Source organism: Salvelinus alpinus, chromosome 6 (genome assembly GCF_045679555.1).
Source record: "Salvelinus alpinus chromosome 6, SLU_Salpinus.1, whole genome shotgun sequence".
Taxonomy (NCBI): domain Eukaryota; kingdom Metazoa; phylum Chordata; class Actinopteri; order Salmoniformes; family Salmonidae; genus Salvelinus; species Salvelinus alpinus.
This window is the reverse complement of record NC_092091.1, coordinates 92,315,902-92,336,832: the sequence shown is the minus strand read 5'-3', so window position 1 is coordinate 92,336,832 and position 20,931 is coordinate 92,315,902. Positions and strand designations below refer to the sequence as shown.

The 20,931-nt window shown below is 43.8% G+C and overlaps 1 protein-coding gene across 1 annotated transcript in view; it reads left to right on the top strand.

The window, feature by feature from the left end:
* Nucleotides 1–2,756: 2,756 nt before the first annotated feature.
* Nucleotides 2,757–20,931, top strand: part of LOC139577796 (NACHT, LRR and PYD domains-containing protein 3-like) — a 48,563-nt gene continuing 30,388 nt past the window's right edge. Inside the window, exons 1-5 of the mRNA XM_071404970.1 lie at nucleotides 2,757–2,900; nucleotides 3,152–3,318; nucleotides 3,420–5,229; nucleotides 5,311–5,484; nucleotides 5,764–5,937. Coding sequence (XP_071261071.1) covers nucleotides 2,788–2,900; nucleotides 3,152–3,318; nucleotides 3,420–5,229; nucleotides 5,311–5,484; nucleotides 5,764–5,937 — 2,438 coding nt within the window. The 5' untranslated portion in view covers nucleotides 2,757–2,787. The remainder of the gene's footprint in view (nucleotides 2,901–3,151; nucleotides 3,319–3,419; nucleotides 5,230–5,310; nucleotides 5,485–5,763; nucleotides 5,938–20,931) is intronic.

Below are 20,931 nucleotides of genomic sequence, written 5' to 3'. Positions count from 1 at the left end.
TTAATGTTACATAAATATGAACGTATAATATACAAACCTATACGTGTTGAACCCGCCCACTGTGTTGAAATGGGAATTAGTCAACATTTTATAAGGAAGTAGAGAAATAACGGTCGAAGAAACATGTTATGAGGTTTGTAGCTTTTTACAATTTAATATAGAAAAGTGTTTGAGAACTTAGACTATTGTACAGAGAGGTGATTTGGGGGGTAAAACATCCACAGAATTGTGAAGTTATTACAATACTGATTTCAACTTTCAAGAATAATAATTGTAGGCTTATATGTTGATTCATATTGATTATCCTAATTAATATGATGTGATGTTATAGGCTATGAGGTATAGAGTTGTTGTTATAGGCGATTGATAGCACATTATCGTGATTTGCTATCCGCGTGATCCCCAACACAGTCGACACTTTGCGTTGTTTCAATTCCCGAAAGAAGACGTGCATCGGAAATGTGTAAATATGTCGCTAAAGAAACTAGTCCGTCTCGTCAAATCGGTCAAGTAAAAGTGACATGCAACAAATTGGCACATAAACGATGTAAATGTTGACTAAATCATGGTTCCCAAAAGTCGGTCCGGCTCTGAATTACCTGAATTTGAAACTCGTTGTCGTTCCAAAACGTTTTGCAACGGTTTGGTACGGTGTGCTCTAAGTAGTACACCCCAGCTCAACAATCAAACGTACTTGCCAGACAAACCAATGTTTCGATTTTTTGACATTTTCTTGCATAACAAAGCAATGCGTATCACCTTGTAGGCAACTATTAAACCATAACAAGAAATGATGGTGTGTAGGCTGTATTCTCTTAAAGGGTTAGGAAGAAATATCTGTCAGCTATTTTAACTTAAGCTCCCGAGTGGCGCATCGGTCTAAAACACTGCATCACTACATACCCGGGTTCGATCGCGGGCTGTAACCGTCCGTGATCTGGAGACCCATAGGGCTGCGCACAATTTGGCCCAGCGTCGTGCGGGTTAGGGGACTTAATGTTACATAAATATGAACGTATAATATACAAACCTATACGTGTTGAACCCGCCCACTGTGTTGAAATGGGAATTAGTCAACATTTTATAAGGAAGTATAGAAATAACGGTCGAAGAAACATGTTATGAGGTTTGTAGCTTTTTACAATTTAATATAGAAAAGTGTTTGAGAACTTAGACTATTGTACAGAGAGGTGATTTGGGGGGTAAAACATCCGCATAAATGTGAAGTTATTACAATACTGATTTTAACTTTCAAGAATAATCATTTGAGGCTTATATGTTGATTTATATTGATTAGCCAAATTAATATGTGATGTTATAGGCTATGAGGTATAGAGTAGTTGTTATAGGCGATTGATTGCACATTATAATGTCTACTACCGTCTTTCAATGTAAAGTAGATGTCTGTAATGTATTCTAGTTGTGTGTGGAGCCCATGTAGACTAGCTGTTGTTATGGAGTGAGGGGATCCAACCAGGTAGACTAGCTGTTGTTATGGAGTGAGGGGATCCAACCAGGTAGACTAGCTGTTGTTATGGAGTGAGGGGATCCAACCAGGTAGACTAGCTGTTGTTATGGAGTCAGGGGATCCAACCAGGTAGACTAGCTGTTGTTATGGAGTCAGGGGATCCAACCAGGTAGACTAGCTGTTGTTATGGAGTCAGGGGATCCAACCAGGTAGACTAGCTGTTGTTATGGAGTCAGGGGATCCAACCAGGTAGACTAGCTGTTGTTATGGAGTCAGGGGATCCAACCAGGTAGACTAGCTGTTGTTATGGAGTCAGGGGATCCAACCAGGTAGACTAGCTGTTGTTATGGAGTCAGGGGATCCAACCAGGTAGACTAGCTGTTGTTATGGAGTCAGGGGATCCAACCAGGTAGACTAGCTGCTGTTATGGAGTCAGGGGATCCAACCAGGTAGACTAGCTGTTGTTATGGAGTCAGGGGATCCAACCAGGTAGACTAGCTGTTGTTATGGAGTCAGGGGATCCAACCAGGTAGACTAGCTGTTGTTATGGAGTCAGGGGATCCAACCAGGTAGACTAGCTGTTGTTATGGAGTCAGGGGATCCAACCAGGTAGACTAGCTGTTGTTATGGAGTCAGGGGATCCAACCAGGTAGACTAGCTGTTGTTATGGAGTCAGGGGATCCAACCAGGTAGACTAGCTGTTGTTATGGAGTCAGGGGATCCAACCAGGTAGACTAGCTGCTGTTATGGAGTCAGGGGATCCAACCAGGTAGACTAGCTGTTGTTATGGAGTCAGGGGATCCAACCAGGTAGACTAGCTGTTGTTATGGAGTCAGGGGATCCAACCAGTTAGACTAGCTGTTGTTATGGAGTCAGGGGATCCAACCAGGTAGACTAGCTGTTGTTATGGAGTCAGGGGATCCAAGTCAATTCAAAATAATAGCTTATTGGATTGTGTATGTTTAATAACATATTGGACTGTGTATGTTTAATAACATATTGGACTGTGTATGTTTAATAACATATTGGACTGTGTATGTTTAATAACATATTGGACTGTGTATGTTTAATAACATATTGGACTGTGTATGTTTTATAACATATTGGACTGTTTATGTTTAATAACATATTGGACTGTGTATGTTTAATAACATATTGGACTGTGTATGTTTGAATAGAATATGAAGTCGCTGATTGTACTCTTTGACCATAGATAGAAAAAGTGTTGTCATTGTTTATGGTTCTTCAACAATGTTCAGAAATATTGACTGTTCTGTTATTTCATATTGTAGCTGAGTGAGCTGTGACTTACATCTAAAATGAGTCTCTCTGGGGAGAGAGAGGAGGAGACCACTGCCTCTAAAATGAGTCTCTCTGGGGGGAGAGAGGAGACCACTGCCTCTAAAATGACTCAAGACACCAGTTCTAAGAGGTAAGAGATTAAATGTAAAATATACAGTTATCTTAAAGATATAAACTAAAGAGAAAAGTGTTCCCACATTACATTAACTGTAGGTCTACATCATTCATTTAAAAGGCCAACAATGGATTTACCAATTGCAGACTGTAGCTTTAAAAGAAACATCAGAACTTCTTGAAGTTCCGATATACAGTTGTTAAAATGAAGTAGATGAGGTATTGATGTGATATTGATGAGGTGATCTGTCTCCCTGTTTTGTTCAGTGTCCAGAAGCCCAGAGCAGAGTCACCTACAACCAGCCTGCTATCAATGAAGAGTGATCAGCCACCTGCTTTCAGCCAGGAACCATTACCAGATGACAATAAGGAAGTGGAGAGTTTGGACAGTGAGGATGCATTAAAGATCACACACAACCTTCTGGACAGAAGAAGTAAGACTGTGTTTCATACAATATTACAAAGAACGGTACAAAGGACCTTATAAAACACACACACAAACTTATGAGTCCCAACTCTCATTGTTTTCCTACAGGTCAAACTCTGCTGACAGTCCAACAAGACATTAAGGCTGAACTGAAACACAAGTATCAACACATATCTGAAGGAATTGGACACCATGGAAACCAAAGTCTGTTCAAGGACATCTACACAGAGCTCTACATCACAGAGGGTGGAAGTGGAGGGCTCAATAATGAACATGAGGTTAGACAGATAGAGATGGCATCCAAGAAACAAACCACACAAGAGACACCAATCAAATGCAACGACATCTTCAAGCCTTTACCTGGACAAGACAAACCTATCAGAACTGTGCTGACAAAAGGAATCGCTGGCATTGGAAAAACAGTCTCTGTGCAGAAGGTCATCCTTGACTGGGCAGAGGGAAAAGCAAATCAGGACGTTCATTTCATGTTCCCTCTTCCTTTCCGTGATCTGAACCTGAAAAGGGACCAATACAGTCTGATGCAACTTCTTTCCCAATACTTCTCAGAGCTGAAAGAGATTGACAGCATTGAAGATGGTGAAACCAAAACTGTTTTCATTTTTGATGGTCTGGATGAGTGTCGACTTCCTCTAGACTTCAAAAACAATGAGAAGTGCTGTGATGTCACTAAGCCAACCTCAGTGGACGTGCTGCTGACAAACCTCATCAAGGGGAATCTGCTTCCCTCTGCTCTCCTCTGGATAACCACACGGCCCGCAGCAGCCAATCAGATCCCTCCTGAGTGTGTTGACCAGGTGACAGAGGTACGAGGGTTCAATGATCCACAGAAGGAGGAGTACTTCAGGAAGAAAATCACAGATCAGAATATGGCCAATGAAATCATCAAACACATGAAGACATCAAGGAGCCTCCACATCATGTGCCACATGCCAGTCTTCTGTTGGATATCAGCCACTGTCCTTGAGATGATACTGAAAGTGGCAGAGAAGGATGAAGTCCCCAAAACTCTGACCCAGATGTACTCACACTTCATTCTCATCCAAATCATTGTGAAGAACAAGAAGTACAACACAGCCACAGAGACAAACCCAAAGGAACTGTCTCAGTCAGACAAAGAGATGATCCTGAAACTGGCAAAGCTGGCTTTCCAACAGCTGCAGAGGGGCAACCTGATCTTCTATGAGGAGGACCTGAGAGAGTGTGGCCTTGATGTCACAGAGGCATCAGAGTACTCAGCATTGTGTACAGAGATCTTTAAAGAAGAATCTGGGCTGTACCAAGAGAAGGTCTACAGCTTTGTGCATCTGAGCATTCAGGAGTTTCTAGCATCAGTGCATGCTTTAGAATCATATCTGGACAAGCAGGAAATTGTTTTCCCTCCTAAAGCAATCCCTACTGATGAGGAGGAGGAGGAGTCAATCCAGTTGTCTTACTTACACAGGAGCGCAGTGGACCAGGCCTTGAAGAGTGAGAATGGACACCTGGACCTGTTCCTCCGCTTCCTTCTGGGTCTCTCACTGGAGTCCAATCAGAATCTGTTACGAGGCCTTCTGACACAGACAGGAAGTACAACACAGACCAATGAGGAAACAGTTGAGAGAACAGTCAGGTACCTTTCAGACAACATCGAAAGGGAATCCTCACCAGAAAGGATCATCAACTTGTTCCACTGTCTGAATGAACTTGGTGCCAACTCTCTAGTTGAAGACATGCAGACCTCCCTGCGATCAGGAACTCTTTCAGAAACAGAGCTAAAACCTGACCAATGTTCAGCCCTGGCCTACCTGTTACTGATGTCAGAGGAGGTGCTGGAGGAGTTTGACCTGAAGACATACAACACATCAGAGAAAGGTTATCAGAGGTTGCTGCCGGTCGTGAAAACCTGCAAGAGAGCACTGTAAGTTCTGTTATTGAGTTGATGTTTACAGTATCGTTACTCTGGAGGATTTGTATATCTAACAGATTATCTCCTCTCCAGACTGGCTGGCTGTAACCTCGCAGATGAATCCTGTGAGACTCTGGCTTCAGCTCTGCAGACACCAAACTCCCCCCTGAGAGAACTGGACCTCAGCTACAATAACCTGAGAGACAGAGGAGTGGAGCGGCTTTGTGATGGACTAACCAGTCCACTCGGCAACATACAGACACTAGTGTGAGTTAAATATCTTCAGTATCCACTGTCTTCATAGTGTTTATAAATTTGTAGTAATTATGTGTTATTATGTTTTTAACATTATTTGAACATCTTGGTAAATATGCAGAAACATTCATCAAATATGATAAATATATAAAACTAAGGTTAAATATCTTGAGTGAGTTAGAATGTTTTTAACATAGTCTAATCATGTCCTTCTGTTATTGTCTTAATGCATCTCATTATTCTTAAATCTTTGCATATTTAACAGTATATCAACATATCTCCTCTCTCCAGACTGGCTGACTGTAATCTCACATATGAATCCTGTGAGACTCTGGTCTCAGCTCTGCAGACACCAAACTCCCCCCTGAGAGAACTGGACCTCAGCTACAATGACTTGGGAGACAGAGGAATGAAGCTGCTCTGTGTTGGACTAACCAGTCCACTCTGCAACATACAGACACTAGTGTGAGTTAAATATCTTCAGTTTCCACTGTCTTTATAGTGTTTATATATTTGTTGTTATGTTAACATTATTTGAGCATCTTGGTAAATATGCAGAAACATACATCAAATGTGATAAATATATGAAACTAAAGTTGAATATCTTGAGTGAGTTAGTTTGTGTTTTAGAAAAAAATAGAAACTATTGGAACCAAGACTTAAAAATAACAGATTTTGGTCACAAGAGGGAGGGAATGTTGGAACATAACTAACAAAATTAAAGTTAGCAAAAATGTATAATTAATCCAGTATAAACTAATGTATAGAATTTATTACACGGGACAAAATTAACCAATTCTACAGCAGAATGACAGTCATCTTTCAAAGATGTTGAAGTGGAAATCACCTTCAGTGCTCGGGTGTCTCCACCAAGTCTGTCCCCAAACAATTTGATTTAGTGGTTTTAAGCATTAAACTTTCAAATAGCTCTTCCTTGACTGTTGCTGGGTTCTATCGTCATCCTTAAGCACAGACCTGTACCTGTTAAATCTAGACCTGGTTTCCTCCATCAGACCTGTACCTGTTAAATCTAGACCTGGTTTCCTCTATCAGGCCTGTTAAATCTAGACCTGGTTTCCTCCATCAGACCTGTACCTGTTAAATCTAGACCTGGGGTCCTCCATCAGGCCTGTTAAATCTAGACCTGGTTTCCTCTATCAGGCCTGTACCTGTTAAATCTAGACCTGGTTTCCTCCATCAGGCCTGTACCTGTTAAATCTAGACCTGGTTTCCTCCATCAGGTCTGTACCTGTTAAATCTAGACCTGGTTTCCTCCATCAGGCCTGTACCTGTTAAATCTAGACCTGGTTTCCTCTATCAGGCCTGTACCTGTTAAATCTAGACCTGGTTTCCTCCATCAGGCCTGTACCTGTTAAATCTAGACTTGGTTTCCTCTATCAGGCCTGTTAAATCTAAACCTGGTTTCCTCTATCAGGCCTGTAACTGTTAAATCTAGACTTGGTTTCCTCTATCAGGCCTGTTAAATCTAGACTTGGTTTCCTCTATCAGGCCTGTTAAATCTAGACCTGGTTTCCTCTATCAGGCCTGTACCTGTTAAATCTGGACCTGGTTTCCTCCATCAGGCCTGTACCTGTTAAATCTAGACCTGGTTTCCTCTATCAGGCCTGTTAAATCTAGACCTGGTTTCCTCCATCAGGCCTGTTAAATCTAGACCTGGTTTCCTCCATCAGGCCTGTACCTGTTAAATCTAGACTTGGTTTCCTCTATCAGGCCTGTTAAATCTAGACCTGGTTTCCTCTATCAGGCCTGTTAAATCTAGACCTGGTTTCCTCCATCAGGCCTGTACCTGTTAAATCTGGACCTGGTTTCCTCCATCAGGCCTGTACCTGTTAAATCTAGACTTGGTTTCCTCCATCAGGCCTGTTAAATCTAGACTTGGTTTCCTCTATCAGGCCTGTTAAATCTAGACTTGGTTTCCTCTATCAGGCCTGTTAAATCTAGACCTGGTTTCCTCCATCAGGCCTGTACCTGTTAAATCTAGACTTGGTTTCCTCTATCAGGCCTGTTAAATCTAGACTTGGTTTCCTCTATCAGGCCTGTTAAATCTAGACCAGGTTTCCTCTATCAGGCCTGTTAAATCTAGACCTGGTTTCCTCTATCAGGCCTGTACCTGTTAAATCTAGACCTGGTTTCCTCTATCAGGCCTGTACCTGTTAAATCTAGACCTGGTTTCCTCCATCAGGCCTGTTAAATCTAGACCTGGGTTCCTTTATCAGGCCTGTTAAATCTAGACCTGGTTTCCTCCATCAGGCCTGTACCTGTTTTTTTTTTTTTTTTTTTTCACCTTTATTTAACCAGGTAGGCTAGTTGAGAACAAGTTCTCATTTGCAACTGCGACCTGGCCAAGATAAAGCATAGCAGTGTGAACAGACAACACAGAGTTACACATGGAGTAAACAATAAACAAGTCAATAACATGGTAGAAAAAAAAGAGAATCTATATACAATGTGTGCAAAAGGCATGAGGTAGGCAATAAATCGAATAATTACAATTTAGCAGATTAACACTGGAGTGATAAATCATCAGATGATCATGTGCAAGAAGAGATACTGGTGTGCAAAAGAGCAGAAAAGTAAATAAATAAAGCAGTATGGGGGGTGAGGTAGGTAAATTGGGTGGGCTATATACTGATGGACTATGTACAGCTGCAGCGATCGGTTACCTGCTCAGATAGCAGATGTTTAAAGTTGTTGAGGGAGATAAAAGTCTCCAACTTCAGAGATTTTTGCAATTCGTTCCAGTCGCAGGCAGCAGAGAACTGGAAGGAAAGGCGTCCAAATGAGGTTTTGGCTTTAGGGATGATCAGTGAGATACACCTGCTGGAGCGCGTGCTGCGGGTGGGTGTAGCCATCGTGACCAGTGAACTGAGATAAGGCGGCACTTTACCTAGCATAGCCTTGTAGATGACCTGGAGCCAGTGGGTCTGACGACGAACATGTAGCGAGGGCCAGCCGACTAGGGCATACAGGTCGCAGTGGTGGGTCGTATAAGGTGCTTTAGTAACAAAACGAATGGCACTGTGATAAACTGCATCCAGTTTGCTGAGTAGAGTATTGGAAGCTATTTTGTAGATGACATCGCCGAAGTCGAGGATCGGTAGGATAGTCAGTTTTACTAGGGTAAGTTTGGCGGCGTGAGTGAAGGAGGCTTTGTTGCGGAATAGAAAGCCGATTCTTGATTTGATTTTGGATTGGAGATGTTTGATATGAGTCTGGAAGGAGAGTTTGCAGTCTAGCCAGACACCTAGGTACTTATAGATGTCCACATATTCTAGGTCTGAACCGTCCAGGGTGGTGATGCTAGTCGGGCGTGCGGGTGCAGGCAGCGAACGGTTGAAAAGCATGCATTTGGTTTTACTAGCGTTTAAGAGCAGTTGGAGGCCACGGAAGGAGTGTTGTATGGCATTGAAGCTCGTTTGGAGGTTAGATAGCACAGTGTCCAAGGAAGGGCCGGAAGTATATAGAATGGTGTCGTCTGCGTAGAGGTAGATCAGGGAATCTCCCGCAGCAAGAGCAACATCATTGATGTATACAGAGAAAAGAGTCGGCCCGAGAATTGAACCCTGTGGTACCCCCATAGAGACTGCCAGAGGACCGGACAACATGCCCTCCGATTTGACACACTGAACTCTGTCTGCAAAGTAGTTGGTGAACCAGGCAAGGCAGTCATTAGAAAAACCGAGGCTACTGAGTCTGCCGATAAGAATATGATGATTGACAGAGTCGAAAGCCTTGGCCAGGTCGATGAAGACGGCTGCACAGTAATGTCTTTTATCGATGGCGGTTATGATATCGTTTAGTACCTTGAGCGTGGCTGAGGTGCACCCGTGACCGGCTCGGAAACCGGATTGCACAGCGGAGAAGGTACGGTGGGATTCGAGATGGTCAGTGATCTGTTTGTTGACTTGGCTTTCGAAGACCTTAGATAGGCAGGGCAGGATGGATATAGGTCTGTAACAGTTTGGGTCCAGGGTGTCTCCCCCTTTGAAGAGGGGGATGACCGCGGCAGCTTTCCAATCCTTGGGGATCTCAGATGATACGAAGGAGAGGTTGAACAGGCTGGTAATAGGGGGTGCGACAATGGCGGCGGACAGTTTCAGAAATAGGGGGTCCAGATTGTCAAGCCCAGCTGATTTGTATGGGTCCAGGTTTTCCAGCTCTTTCAGAACATCTGCTATCTGGATTTGGGTAAAGGAGAAGCTGGGGAGGCTTGGGCGAGTAGCAGCGGGGGGGGCGGGGCTGTTGGCCAAGGTTGGAGTCGCCAGGAGGAAGGCATGGCCAGCCATTGAGAAATGCTTGTTGAAGTCTTCGATTATCACGGATTTATCGGTGGTGACCGTGTTACCTAGCCTCAGTGCAGTGGGCAGCTGGGAGGAGGTGCTCTTGTTCTCCATGGACTTTACAGTATCCCAGAACTTTTTGGAGTTAGAGCTACAGGATGCAAATTTCTGCTTGAAAAAGCTGGCCTTTGCTTTCCTGACTGACTGCGTGTATTGGTTCCTGACTTCCCTGAACAGTTGCATATCGCGGGGGCTCTTCGATGCTATTGCAGTTCGCCACAGGATGTTTTTGTGCTGGTCGAGGGCAGTCAGGTCTGGAGTGAACCAAGGGCTATATCTGTTCTTGGTTCTGCATTTTTTGAACGGAGCATGCTTGTCTAATATGGTGAGGAAGTAACATTTAAAGAATGACCAGGCATCCTCAACTGACGGGATGAGGTCAATATCCTTCCAGGGTACCCGGGCCAGGTCGATTAGAAAGGCCTGCTCGCAGAAGTGTTTTAGGGAGCGTTTGACAGTGATGAGGGGTGGTCGTTTGACCGCGGACCCGTGGCGGATACAGGCAATGAGGCAGTGATCGCTGAGATCTTGATTGAAGACAGCAGAGGTGTATTTGGAGGGCAGGTTGGTCAGGATAATGTCTATTAGGGTGCCCGTGTTTACGGATTTAGGGTTGTACCTAGTGGGTTCCTTGATGATTTGTGTGAGATTGAGGGCATCAAGCTTGGATTGTAGGACTGCCGGGGTGTTAAGCATATCCCAGTTTAGGTCACCTAACAGAACAAACTCTGAAGCTAGATGGGGAGCGATCAATTCACAGATGGTGTCCAGGGCCCAGCTGGGAGCTGAGGGGGGTCGGTAGCAGGCGGCAACAGTGAGAGACTTATTTCTGGAGAGATTAATTTTTTAAATTAGAAGTTCGAACTGTTTGGGCATAGACCTGGAAAGTATGACAGAACTTTGCAGGCTATCTCTGCAGTAGATTGCAACTCCTCCCCCTTTGGCAGTTCTATCTTGACGGAAAGTGTTATAGTTGGGTATGAAAAATCTCAGAATTTTTGGAGGCCTTCCTAAGCCAGGATTCGGACACGGCAAGGACATCAGGGTTGGCAGAGTGTGCTAAAGCGGTGAGTAAGGCAAACTTAGGGAGGAGGCTTCTGATGTTGACATGCATGAGGCCAAGGCTTTTTCGATCACAGAAGTCAACAAATTAGGGTGTCTGGGGACATGCAGGGCCTGGGTTTACCTCCACATCACCCGAGGAACAGAGGAGTAGTAGGATGAGGGTGCGGCTAAAGGCTATCAAAACTGGTCGCCTAGAGCGTTGGGGACAAAGAATAAAAGGAGCAGATTTATGGGCGTGGTAGAATAGATTCTGGGCATAATGTGCAGACAGGGGTATGGTGGGGCGCGGGTACAGCGGAGGCAAGCCCAGGCACTGGGTGATGATAAGAGAGGTTGTATCTCTGGACATGCTGGTCTCAATGGGTGAGGTCACCGCATGTGTGGGGGGTGGGACAAAGGAGGTATCAGAGGTACGGAGAGTGGAACTACAGGGTCCATTGCAAACCAAAACAATGATAATGATAACTAGCCTGAACAACAGTATGCAAGGCATATTGATATTTGAGAGAGACATACAATAAGGCATAAAGTGATTGCAGGTCTTGATTGGGAGAGCTAGCTAAAACAACAGGTAAGATAACAGCAGCAATAACAGGGTGCTAGTCTAACACAGCAACAACAGGTAAAAATGGCGACGACTAGGCAGAGAGGGTCGGATTAACTACACACAGATCCTGAGTTAAAGCACAGAGCCGACAGATAAAACACAAATAAACAGAATGGAGTACCGTGAATTAATGGACAGTCAAGCATGCATCAGCTATGTAGCCAAGTGATCATAGTGTCCAGGGGGCAGCCGTAGATGGAGCAGGGAGGCCTCCACTAAGCTAGCACGCGGCGTTTAAAGTTAGTAGCCCGGGGGGTGGTCTGCTCAGACGGAGGGGGTCTGCTCAGACGTGGTCGTGTCGACAGAGAATCCAAGCCGGATGGCGAAAGAGAGGTTGTGAATTGTAGAATTGTGTTTGCTAACTGGTGCTAGCTTCGTGGCAGTGGCGCTAGCTGCGCTAGCTGCAAGCTAGCTGTGAGGATCAGAAGTATTGGCTCAGGGATTACGGCAGGAATCCGGCGTTGTTGTCGAGAGACAGTCCGATGCTGGTAAATTGGTGAGTAATATCCAGGCTAATAACAGGGCTGGTGTCTGTGCAGAAGGTAAAAGCTACTAGCAGCGGCAAAAAAAATGGCTAAATTAGCTTGTAGCTGATTTAGACCAGTTGTGATGGATTGGCAGGGCTCTGTGTCGGTAAAAAAAGGTCCAGTCCAATTGGCAAAAGAGGTATTGTAGCCCAAGAATTCGCTGGTAGACCTCTTCGGCTAGCCGGCAGATGGGCCTAGCTCGAGGCTAGCTCAAGGCTAACTGGTGCTTGCTTCGGGACAGAGGTGTTAGCCAGTAGTAGCCACTCGGTTGCAGCTAGCTAGCTGTGATGATACGGTGTAATTGTCCAGAGCTTGCGTCAGGAATCCGGTGATGTGGTAGAGAAAAAGCAGTCCTATATGCTCTGGGTTGATATCGCGCTTGCAGACTGGCAGGTATTGGCCCGGTATTGAAGCTGGCTGTGTCCGAGTTGAGGGTGAAGACCGCAGCAGTGGCTAACTGACTACTAGCTAGTAGCTAGTTATCTGGCTAGCTTCTGATTGGGGTTACGGTTCTAAAGTATAAAAAAAAGCAGGTCCGTACCACATTGGGTGAGGCGGAATGTAGGAATGTATATTCAGTTCCTAGATGGAAAGTGAAATTAAAATATATACGAAATGTATACGAAAAATACGAAGACTATTTACACGGGACAAGACAACAAGACAACACACGTCCGACTGCTACGCCATCTTGGATTCATCTGTTAAATCTAGACCTGGTTTCCTTTATCAGGCCTGTTAAATCTAGAGCTGGTTTCCTCCATCAGGCCTGTACCTGTTAAATCCAGACCTGGTTTCCTCTATCAGGCCTGATAAATCTAGACCTGGTTTCCTCTATCAGGCCTGTACCTGTTAAATCTAGACCTGGTTTCCTCCATCAGGCCTGTACCTGTTAAATCTAGACCTGGTTTCCTCCATCAGGTCTGTACCTGTTAAATCCAGACCTGGTTTCCTCTATCAGGCCTGTTCAATCTAGACCTGGTTTCCTCCATCAGGCCTGTTCAATCTAGACCTGGTTTCCTCCATCAGGCCTGTTAAATCTAGACCTGGTTTCCTCCATCAGGCCTGTACCTGTTAAATCTAGACCTGGTTTCCTCTATCAGGCCTGTACCTGTTAAATCTAGACATGGTTTCCTCTATCAGGCCTGTACCCGTTAAATCTAGACCTGGTTTCCTCTATCAGGCCTGTTCAATCTAGACCTGGTTTCCTCCATCAGGCCTGTACCTGTTAAATCTAGACCTTGTTTCCTCTATCAGGCCTGTACCTGTTAAATCTGGACCTGGTTTCCTCCATCAGGCCTGTACCTGTTAAATCTAGACTTGGTTTCCTCTATCAGGCCTGTTAAATCTAGACTTGGTTTCCTCTATCAGGCCTGTTAAATCTTGACCTGGTTTCCTCTATCAGGCCTGTACCTGTTAAATCTAGACCTGGTTTCCTCTATCAGGCCTGTACCTGTTAAATCTAGACTTGGTTTCCTTTATCAGGCCTGTTAAATCTAGACTTGGTTTCCTCTATCAGGCCTGTTAAATCTAGACCTGGTTTCCTCTATCAGGCCTGTTAAATCTAGACCAGGTTTCCTCCATCAGGCCTGTACCTGTTAAATCTAGACCTGGTTTCCTCTATCAGGCCTGTACCTGTTAAATCTAGACCTGGTTTCCTCCATCAGGCCTGTACCTGTTAAATCTAGACCTGGTTTCCTCCATCAGGCCTGTACCTGTTAAATCTAGACCTGGTTTCCTCCATCAGGCCTGTACCTGTTAAATCTAGACCTGGTTTCCTCCATCAGGTCTGTACCTGTTAAATCCAGACCTGGTTTCCTCCATCAGGCCTGTACCTGTTAAATCTAGACCTGGTATTCTCTAACAGGCCTGTTAAATCTAGACCTGGTTTCCTCTATCAGGCCTGTTAAATCTAGACCAGGTTTCCTCTATCAGGCCTGTTAAATCTAGACCTGGTTTCCTCTATCAGGCCTGTACCTGTTAAATCTAGACCTGGTTTTCTCTATCAGGCCTGTTAAATCTTGACCTGGTTTCCTCTATCAGGCCTGTACCTGTTAAATCTAGACCTGGTTTCCTCTATCAGGCCTGTACCTGTTAAATCTAGACTTGGTTTCCTTTATCAGGCCTGTTAAATCTAGACTTGGTTTCCTCTATCAGGCCTGTTAAATCTAGACCAGGTTTCCTCCATCAGGCCTGTACCTGTTAAATCTAGACCTGGTTTCCTCTATCAGGCCTGTACCTGTTAAATCTAGACCTGGTTTCCTCCATCAGGCCTGTACCTGTTAAATCTAGACCTGGTTTCCTCTATCAGGCCTGTACCTGTTAAATCTAGACCTGGTTTCCTCCATCAGGCCTGTACCTGTTAAATCTAGACCAGGTTTCCTCCATCAGGCCTGTACCTGTTAAATCTAGACCTGGTTTCCTCCATCAGGCCTGTACCTGTTAAATCTAGACCTGGTTTCCTCCATCAGGTCTGTACCTGTTAAATCCAGACCTGGTTTCCTCCATCAGGCCTGTACCTGTTAAATCTAGACCTGGTTTTCTCTAACAGGCCTGTTAAATCTAGACTTGGTTTCCTCTATCAGGCCTGTTAAATCTTGACCTGGTTTCCTCTATCAGGCCTGTACCTGTTAAATCTAGACCTGGTTTCCTCTATCAGGCCTGTACCTGTTAAATCTAGACTTGGTTTCCTTTATCAGGCCTGTTAAATCTAGACTTGGTTTCCTTTATCAGGCCTGTTAAATCTAGACTTGGTTTCCTCTATCAGGCCTGTTAAATCTAGACCTGGTTTCCTCTATCAGGCCTGTTAAATCTAGACCAGGTTTCCTCCATCAGGCCTGTACCTGTTAAATCTAGACCTGGTTTCCTCTATCAGGCCTGTACCTGTTAAATCTAGACCTGGTTTCCTCCATCAGGCCTGTACCTGTTAAATCTAGACCTGGTTTCCTCCATCAGGCCTGTACCTGTTAAATCTAGACCTGGTTTCCTCCATCAGGCCTGTACCTGTTAAATCTAGACCTGGTTTCCTCCATCAGGTCTGTACCTGTTAAATCCAGACCTGGTTTCCTCCATCAGGCCTGTACCTGTTAAATCTAGACCTGGTATTCTCTAACAGGCCTGTTAAATCTAGACCTGGTTTCCTCTATCAGGCCTGTTAAATCTAGACCAGGTTTCCTCTATCAGGCCTGTTAAATCTAGACCTGGTTTCCTCTATCAGGCCTGTACCTGTTAAATCTAGACCTGGTTTTCTCTATCAGGCCTGTTAAATCTTGACCTGGTTTCCTCTATCAGGCCTGTACCTGTTAAATCTAGACCTGGTTTCCTCTATCAGGCCTGTACCTGTTAAATCTAGACTTGGTTTCCTTTATCAGGCCTGTTAAATCTAGACTTGGTTTCCTCTATCAGGCCTGTTAAATCTAGACCAGGTTTCCTCCATCAGGCCTGTACCTGTTAAATCTAGACCTGGTTTCCTCTATCAGGCCTGTACCTGTTAAATCTAGACCTGGTTTCCTCCATCAGGCCTGTACCTGTTAAATCTAGACCTGGTTTCCTCTATCAGGCCTGTACCTGTTAAATCTAGACCTGGTTTCCTCCATCAGGCCTGTACCTGTTAAATCTAGACCAGGTTTCCTCCATCAGGCCTGTACCTGTTAAATCTAGACCTGGTTTCCTCCATCAGGCCTGTACCTGTTAAATCTAGACCTGGTTTCCTCCATCAGGTCTGTACCTGTTAAATCCAGACCTGGTTTCCTCCATCAGGCCTGTACCTGTTAAATCTAGACCTGGTTTTCTCTAACAGGCCTGTTAAATCTAGACCTGGTTTTCTCTAACAGGCCTGTTAAATCTAGACCTGGTTTCTTCTATCAGGCCTGTTAAATCTAGACCAGGTTTCCTCTATCAGGCCTGTTAAATCTAGACCTGGTTTCCTCTATCAGGCCTGTACCTGTTAAATCTAGACCTGGTTTTCTCTATCAGGCCTGTGTAGTAGTAACATAAGACACATGGATAACATATAAAGACATAAGACAGCTGAACATTAAAGTAACGAACCACATGTTCACGTTGATCATGAGACTGTGGTAATGGAGATATACTAAGGGACGTTCTGGCCCTCTTATTTTCTCCATTGTGCTGACAGACTGACCAGACACATGGGCACCTAAAACAATTGGACACACTAGACTTATAGTCTACACATTCCACTAAAAGCACACATACCAGAGAAATATGCCTAAGGCAACTGGACACTAATGATAAGAAGAGACATAGAGTCTGCCAATTCCAATAAGGACATACCAGAGAACATGCTGGGGTATTGAATTAAATACAGGGTTGAGTCATAGGCCTAGAGGATAGATGGACATATATTATTTTTAAGACAAGCATGGGTCTGGCCACTATTATAATTTAACTGAAAGCAGATAATGGGCGTTAGTAGGCGTGAACAAGCAGGAAGCCTGAACTAAAAAGATAATGATGGCAGGAAGAATTAGGGGAAGTATGCTTATTTGCATATGGGGTGGACCCATATGCTATTTATGTATAAATGTTGGAACCGGGGTTGGGAAGCGGTGTGTGTTCCGCGGACATTCCAGATTGCGATACAATTTGTATTAAAAATCATATTTGAGTTCACAACGTTCTTGTAAGAGTTATATTTGAAGTGATTTTCCACGACATAATTGGCGAGCTGGTCCAGGAGTGACAGGGACGGGGACGTTCTTGGCTGATGACGGGTTCTTTGGACAATCTAACAAACAGAGGTGGCCACCCAACTATATGAGGTAAGCAAGTTCTTACAATAGTTGAAATGTTTGTGTAGATTGCTTCAGAGTCCTGTCTCAGCGGGAGGAATGTCATGTAGGTCTCTCTCTCAAATTTCCTAAAAAACGATAAAAACGAAAGAACTTTTGAATTCAAATAAATGTGCATGCATGTGTCAGTTTGGGTTTTGTATGAATGCGCATGTCTAGAGATTGAGTGAACTGGAACTGTGAACTTTGCTTGTGTCGGGTGTTTGGCTGGGGGGAGCGGGCATTTGTTCTGGTTGGACTGCTCGAGACAGGTTCATGTGTCTGGTTTGATTGGGGGAGTTGTTCCGTCTGATTCTGCTTGGCCGGGTTCGACCGTATCAGGATCTGTTTTGGGATGTGCGTAAACACACCTCAGTCAACCTGAGCGGGCGACTCGTGTCGGGTGTGTGTGATTCGGACTGCCCCTCTCGTCGGACCATTCATTTTGAGCAGCCTTGTGTGGGCTGATCGGCGCGACTGTTTGTACTCTCTAGTTGAGCGGCTGGGCTCAGGCGCAGGGCTACAATTAGCAGCTCATACGGTCAAAACAGATAATGTAGGTAGAACATCCTGTGATACCTCTTCAATAAAATTAGTAGAAGGAATGCTTGGACAGGTTACTTATGAATAACGGCTCTAAAGATAACAGAGAACTGCATAAATAAGTAGTTAGGAAGCCACGAAACCGCTCTTTAAAAAAGGAACATTTTTAAAAAAGGTCTGCTTGGGTGGGATATTCACGGCAGAATAATCTGTGGGTGAATATTTAGTAGTTAAATAAATATTTCATGGTTACCGCTTTGAAAGAAGGACTGTACGGGTGAAATATTAGGTTGCAGGAAAAACGTTGGCCCGATTGTGCGGCGTTCAACTGCAAAAGTAGCTTATACGGTCAAAGCATAAATCAGTGGTTAAATAAATATTTCATAGTTACCGCTCTGAAAGGAGGACTGTACGGGTGAAATATTAGGTTGTAGGAAAACGTTAGCCCGATTGTGCGGCGTTCAACTGCAAAAGTAGCTTATACGGTCAAAGCATAAATCAGTAGTTAAATAAATATTTCATGGTTACCGCCCCAGAAAGGGGGATTGAACGGATGAATATTTAGAAGGCAGGAAGAACGTTAGCCCGATTGTGCGGCGTTCAAATGCAAAAGAAATCCTGCGAATAAAAAACCGCTCTGTCTAGCTAACAGGGTTTTGTAATTCAGTAGGTCACGCCACAATACTACTCTAATAATAGAAGAAAAGATCAGTATTGGGGGGGTGAATAGGATATGAAGACAAGCTGATCCGATTAGACAGTAGTCTCGTCATATTGTAGAAATCTTAGCAGTCTAGGCTTATGTAGGAGGAAGTGAATTAAGTCAATAAAGAAAGACTAAGTTGTTTTGAGGTAAAAAACAAAGGGATTGAATGAACAGGTGAAAAATAAAAAGGATGAATGAGAATGTTGTAAGAAATGAGTGGATCTGTGTAAAAATAGAACATTAGGAAAGACAAGTTGTGTGTGTGTAGGCAGAACGTCCAGAAGAGGGAGCTCGCAGCCTTCCTGTGAATAGAGTAGAACGTTGAGGAAGGGTGCTGTTAACTGCTATTAGGCAGAGGGAACGGAATTAAGAAACATCGAAGTAAAATAAGTTGTAATCAAGGATAAAAACACTGATGTGATAAAGTAATAAGCGACCATAGTAGAATTACTAAAAAAAGGTGTCAAAACAAAGAATAAATAAAAATACTTAAAAAGGCGTTAACCGAATAGTATAAATACGGATAGAAAAGTGTGAAACAAAACAGAAAGTAGGAGCGCCAATAAATTGAAATTATACTATAAAGTTAATAATGAATCTAGGTTGGTTAAGATAAATAGTGGAATCCAGGACACATTAAGAATTCGCGTACGGTGTAACAAAGAAAGAGGAAAAAACAGGCCGTCAGACACTCTGTGTCTACAGAAGCTACGGTCTAAAAATAGCCTGATGAGTAGACAGCGGTGCAAAATCGAGTGGCCAGGATAAAAAGGAGACAAGGGGAGGCTTGATACACTAATCAATTGAATATAGGATCAAGCAATAAGGAACATGAAGTAGAGGTAAGAAAGTATAAACAATATAAATAAATAAAGATAAAGATAAGGTATTAAAAAGAAATCATAAAATTGATTAGAACTATAATAAAATGAATAGAACACCAGTAGAGATCTTAGGGGCAAGGCATCCCTTGAGTAAAAAAGAAATAATAAAAACTTCAATAAAATGGGAGAAACGCACAAGAAAACTAAATACCAAATGGCCAGCGGTGGGAACGTTGGATGTCTCGGTGTGTGAGGAAATGGAGACACTAATAAAGAACCACAAACCAAATGACAAGAAACAAAAAAGAAGAAATAAACGAGAAAGAGAGAATGAAATACTAAAAATGTTCAAAGAAGAAGGATCTGGTTTGTTAAAAAGCATGAAAACGGCAAGAGAAATGCTGAAGAAAGATGACAAAACAATGAAAATGAAAAATGAATGGATGCCTAACCCCCCACCTTATTTCAATGGACAATTTCCAATGATAAAGGGTCATTTGGATATACAAGGCGAAATAGACTTAACTGATGGAGAAGAAAGGGCTGAGCCTGAAGCAGCATGTGCATCATATTATTCAACAGAAAAGGACCAGAGAAAGACTACAAAAGATTCTAGGATTGAGGGAGATGGCTTCAATTGTTATGGGGGTTTAAGAAAGGCTCTGGCAGCATTAGAAACAGCAAGAGTAGATAAGGAGTTATCAGAAGAAGAAGAGGAAGATAGTGATAGACAATATAGGGACAGACTAGAAGAAGAGGGTCAATTACTTGGACAAAAAATAGATAAGGAATTGGGACTATTAAAGTCAAACCTAGAAGAAAGTAAGAGAAGACTAGAAAAACAAGAAAAAGCTCGGGCCCGCAGCACCAATAAGGACTTAACTGATGAGTTGGTGGAAAACTACCCCAGGGCTCGTAGAGAAGGGTCAAGAAAAGAATCTGGCTTTTATGGAAAACAATGTCCGATTCTGATAAAAGGCGATCAGGGACATTATACGCCATGGGCTACACAGGATTTGGAGGGTTTGGTTGTCCGTCTACCTGATTTACATGAGGGGGCAGGTAAATGGATCAGAACATTTGAAGAACATACAGTGGGGAAATTGCTGGCGGTGGGGGACATAAGGGCACTACTGGCCAGGGTGACGAGCATGCATACTATGGGAGAGATCATGCAGGACGGTGGCATCGATGGTACAGATGGGGGAGTGATAAATGATGGATTACTGTTCGACAGATACAGACCAGCCATCTGGCGTGCTTTAAGAGAAACATATCCAACAAAAGTGGATCCCAAAGCACTAAGAGGTGGAATTATCGGGGACACAGAAAACCCAGCTACCTACCTACATGGACAGTTGAAAAGGTGGAGGATGGAAACAGAGCAAGACCCTGAGGGCAATGAACTAATGACAACTATGTTCCGAAATTCAATAATAGAAGCCATGCCCCAGCCAGTAAGGAGAAGGCTGGAGGATGTGGTGGGACTTACATCAAAACCTTACAGGGAATTCTGTGACTACGTGGTCCATGCAGTAGAGAAACACAGAAAAGATGAACAGAGACAGATAGATCAAGGCAAAGACATTCAGAGAAGACTGACCCTGCTGCAGTTGGATGAACTAACCAACAAAGGGAAAAAGAAAGTCCAGGCTGTCGTCACTACCCCTGGGCCAGAGATGGGAACAATGGCTGCTGTCTCCCCAGGAGAGCCACAGCTGTTCGGCCCTGGTCGGGCTCAAGTGTTACCTGCACCGCCAGTAGTAAATGTGTACACACAGCCCCCGATTTGGAATGGGGGGAAAAAACAACAGAAAACTGTACAATTTGATAAAAGCAAGGGATCTGTAGACTCTCGAGGGCCACCAGGCACCTGTTGGGGATGTAGGCAAACAGGACACAACAGGCGAGAGTGCCCTACACGCCCATGGCAGAATCGGACTGAGGGAAATAGAAATAGTAGATCGCCACCGACGAATAATACCCCAAACTTCCAACAAAATCAGAATGGTTGGAATCAAAATAATGATTGG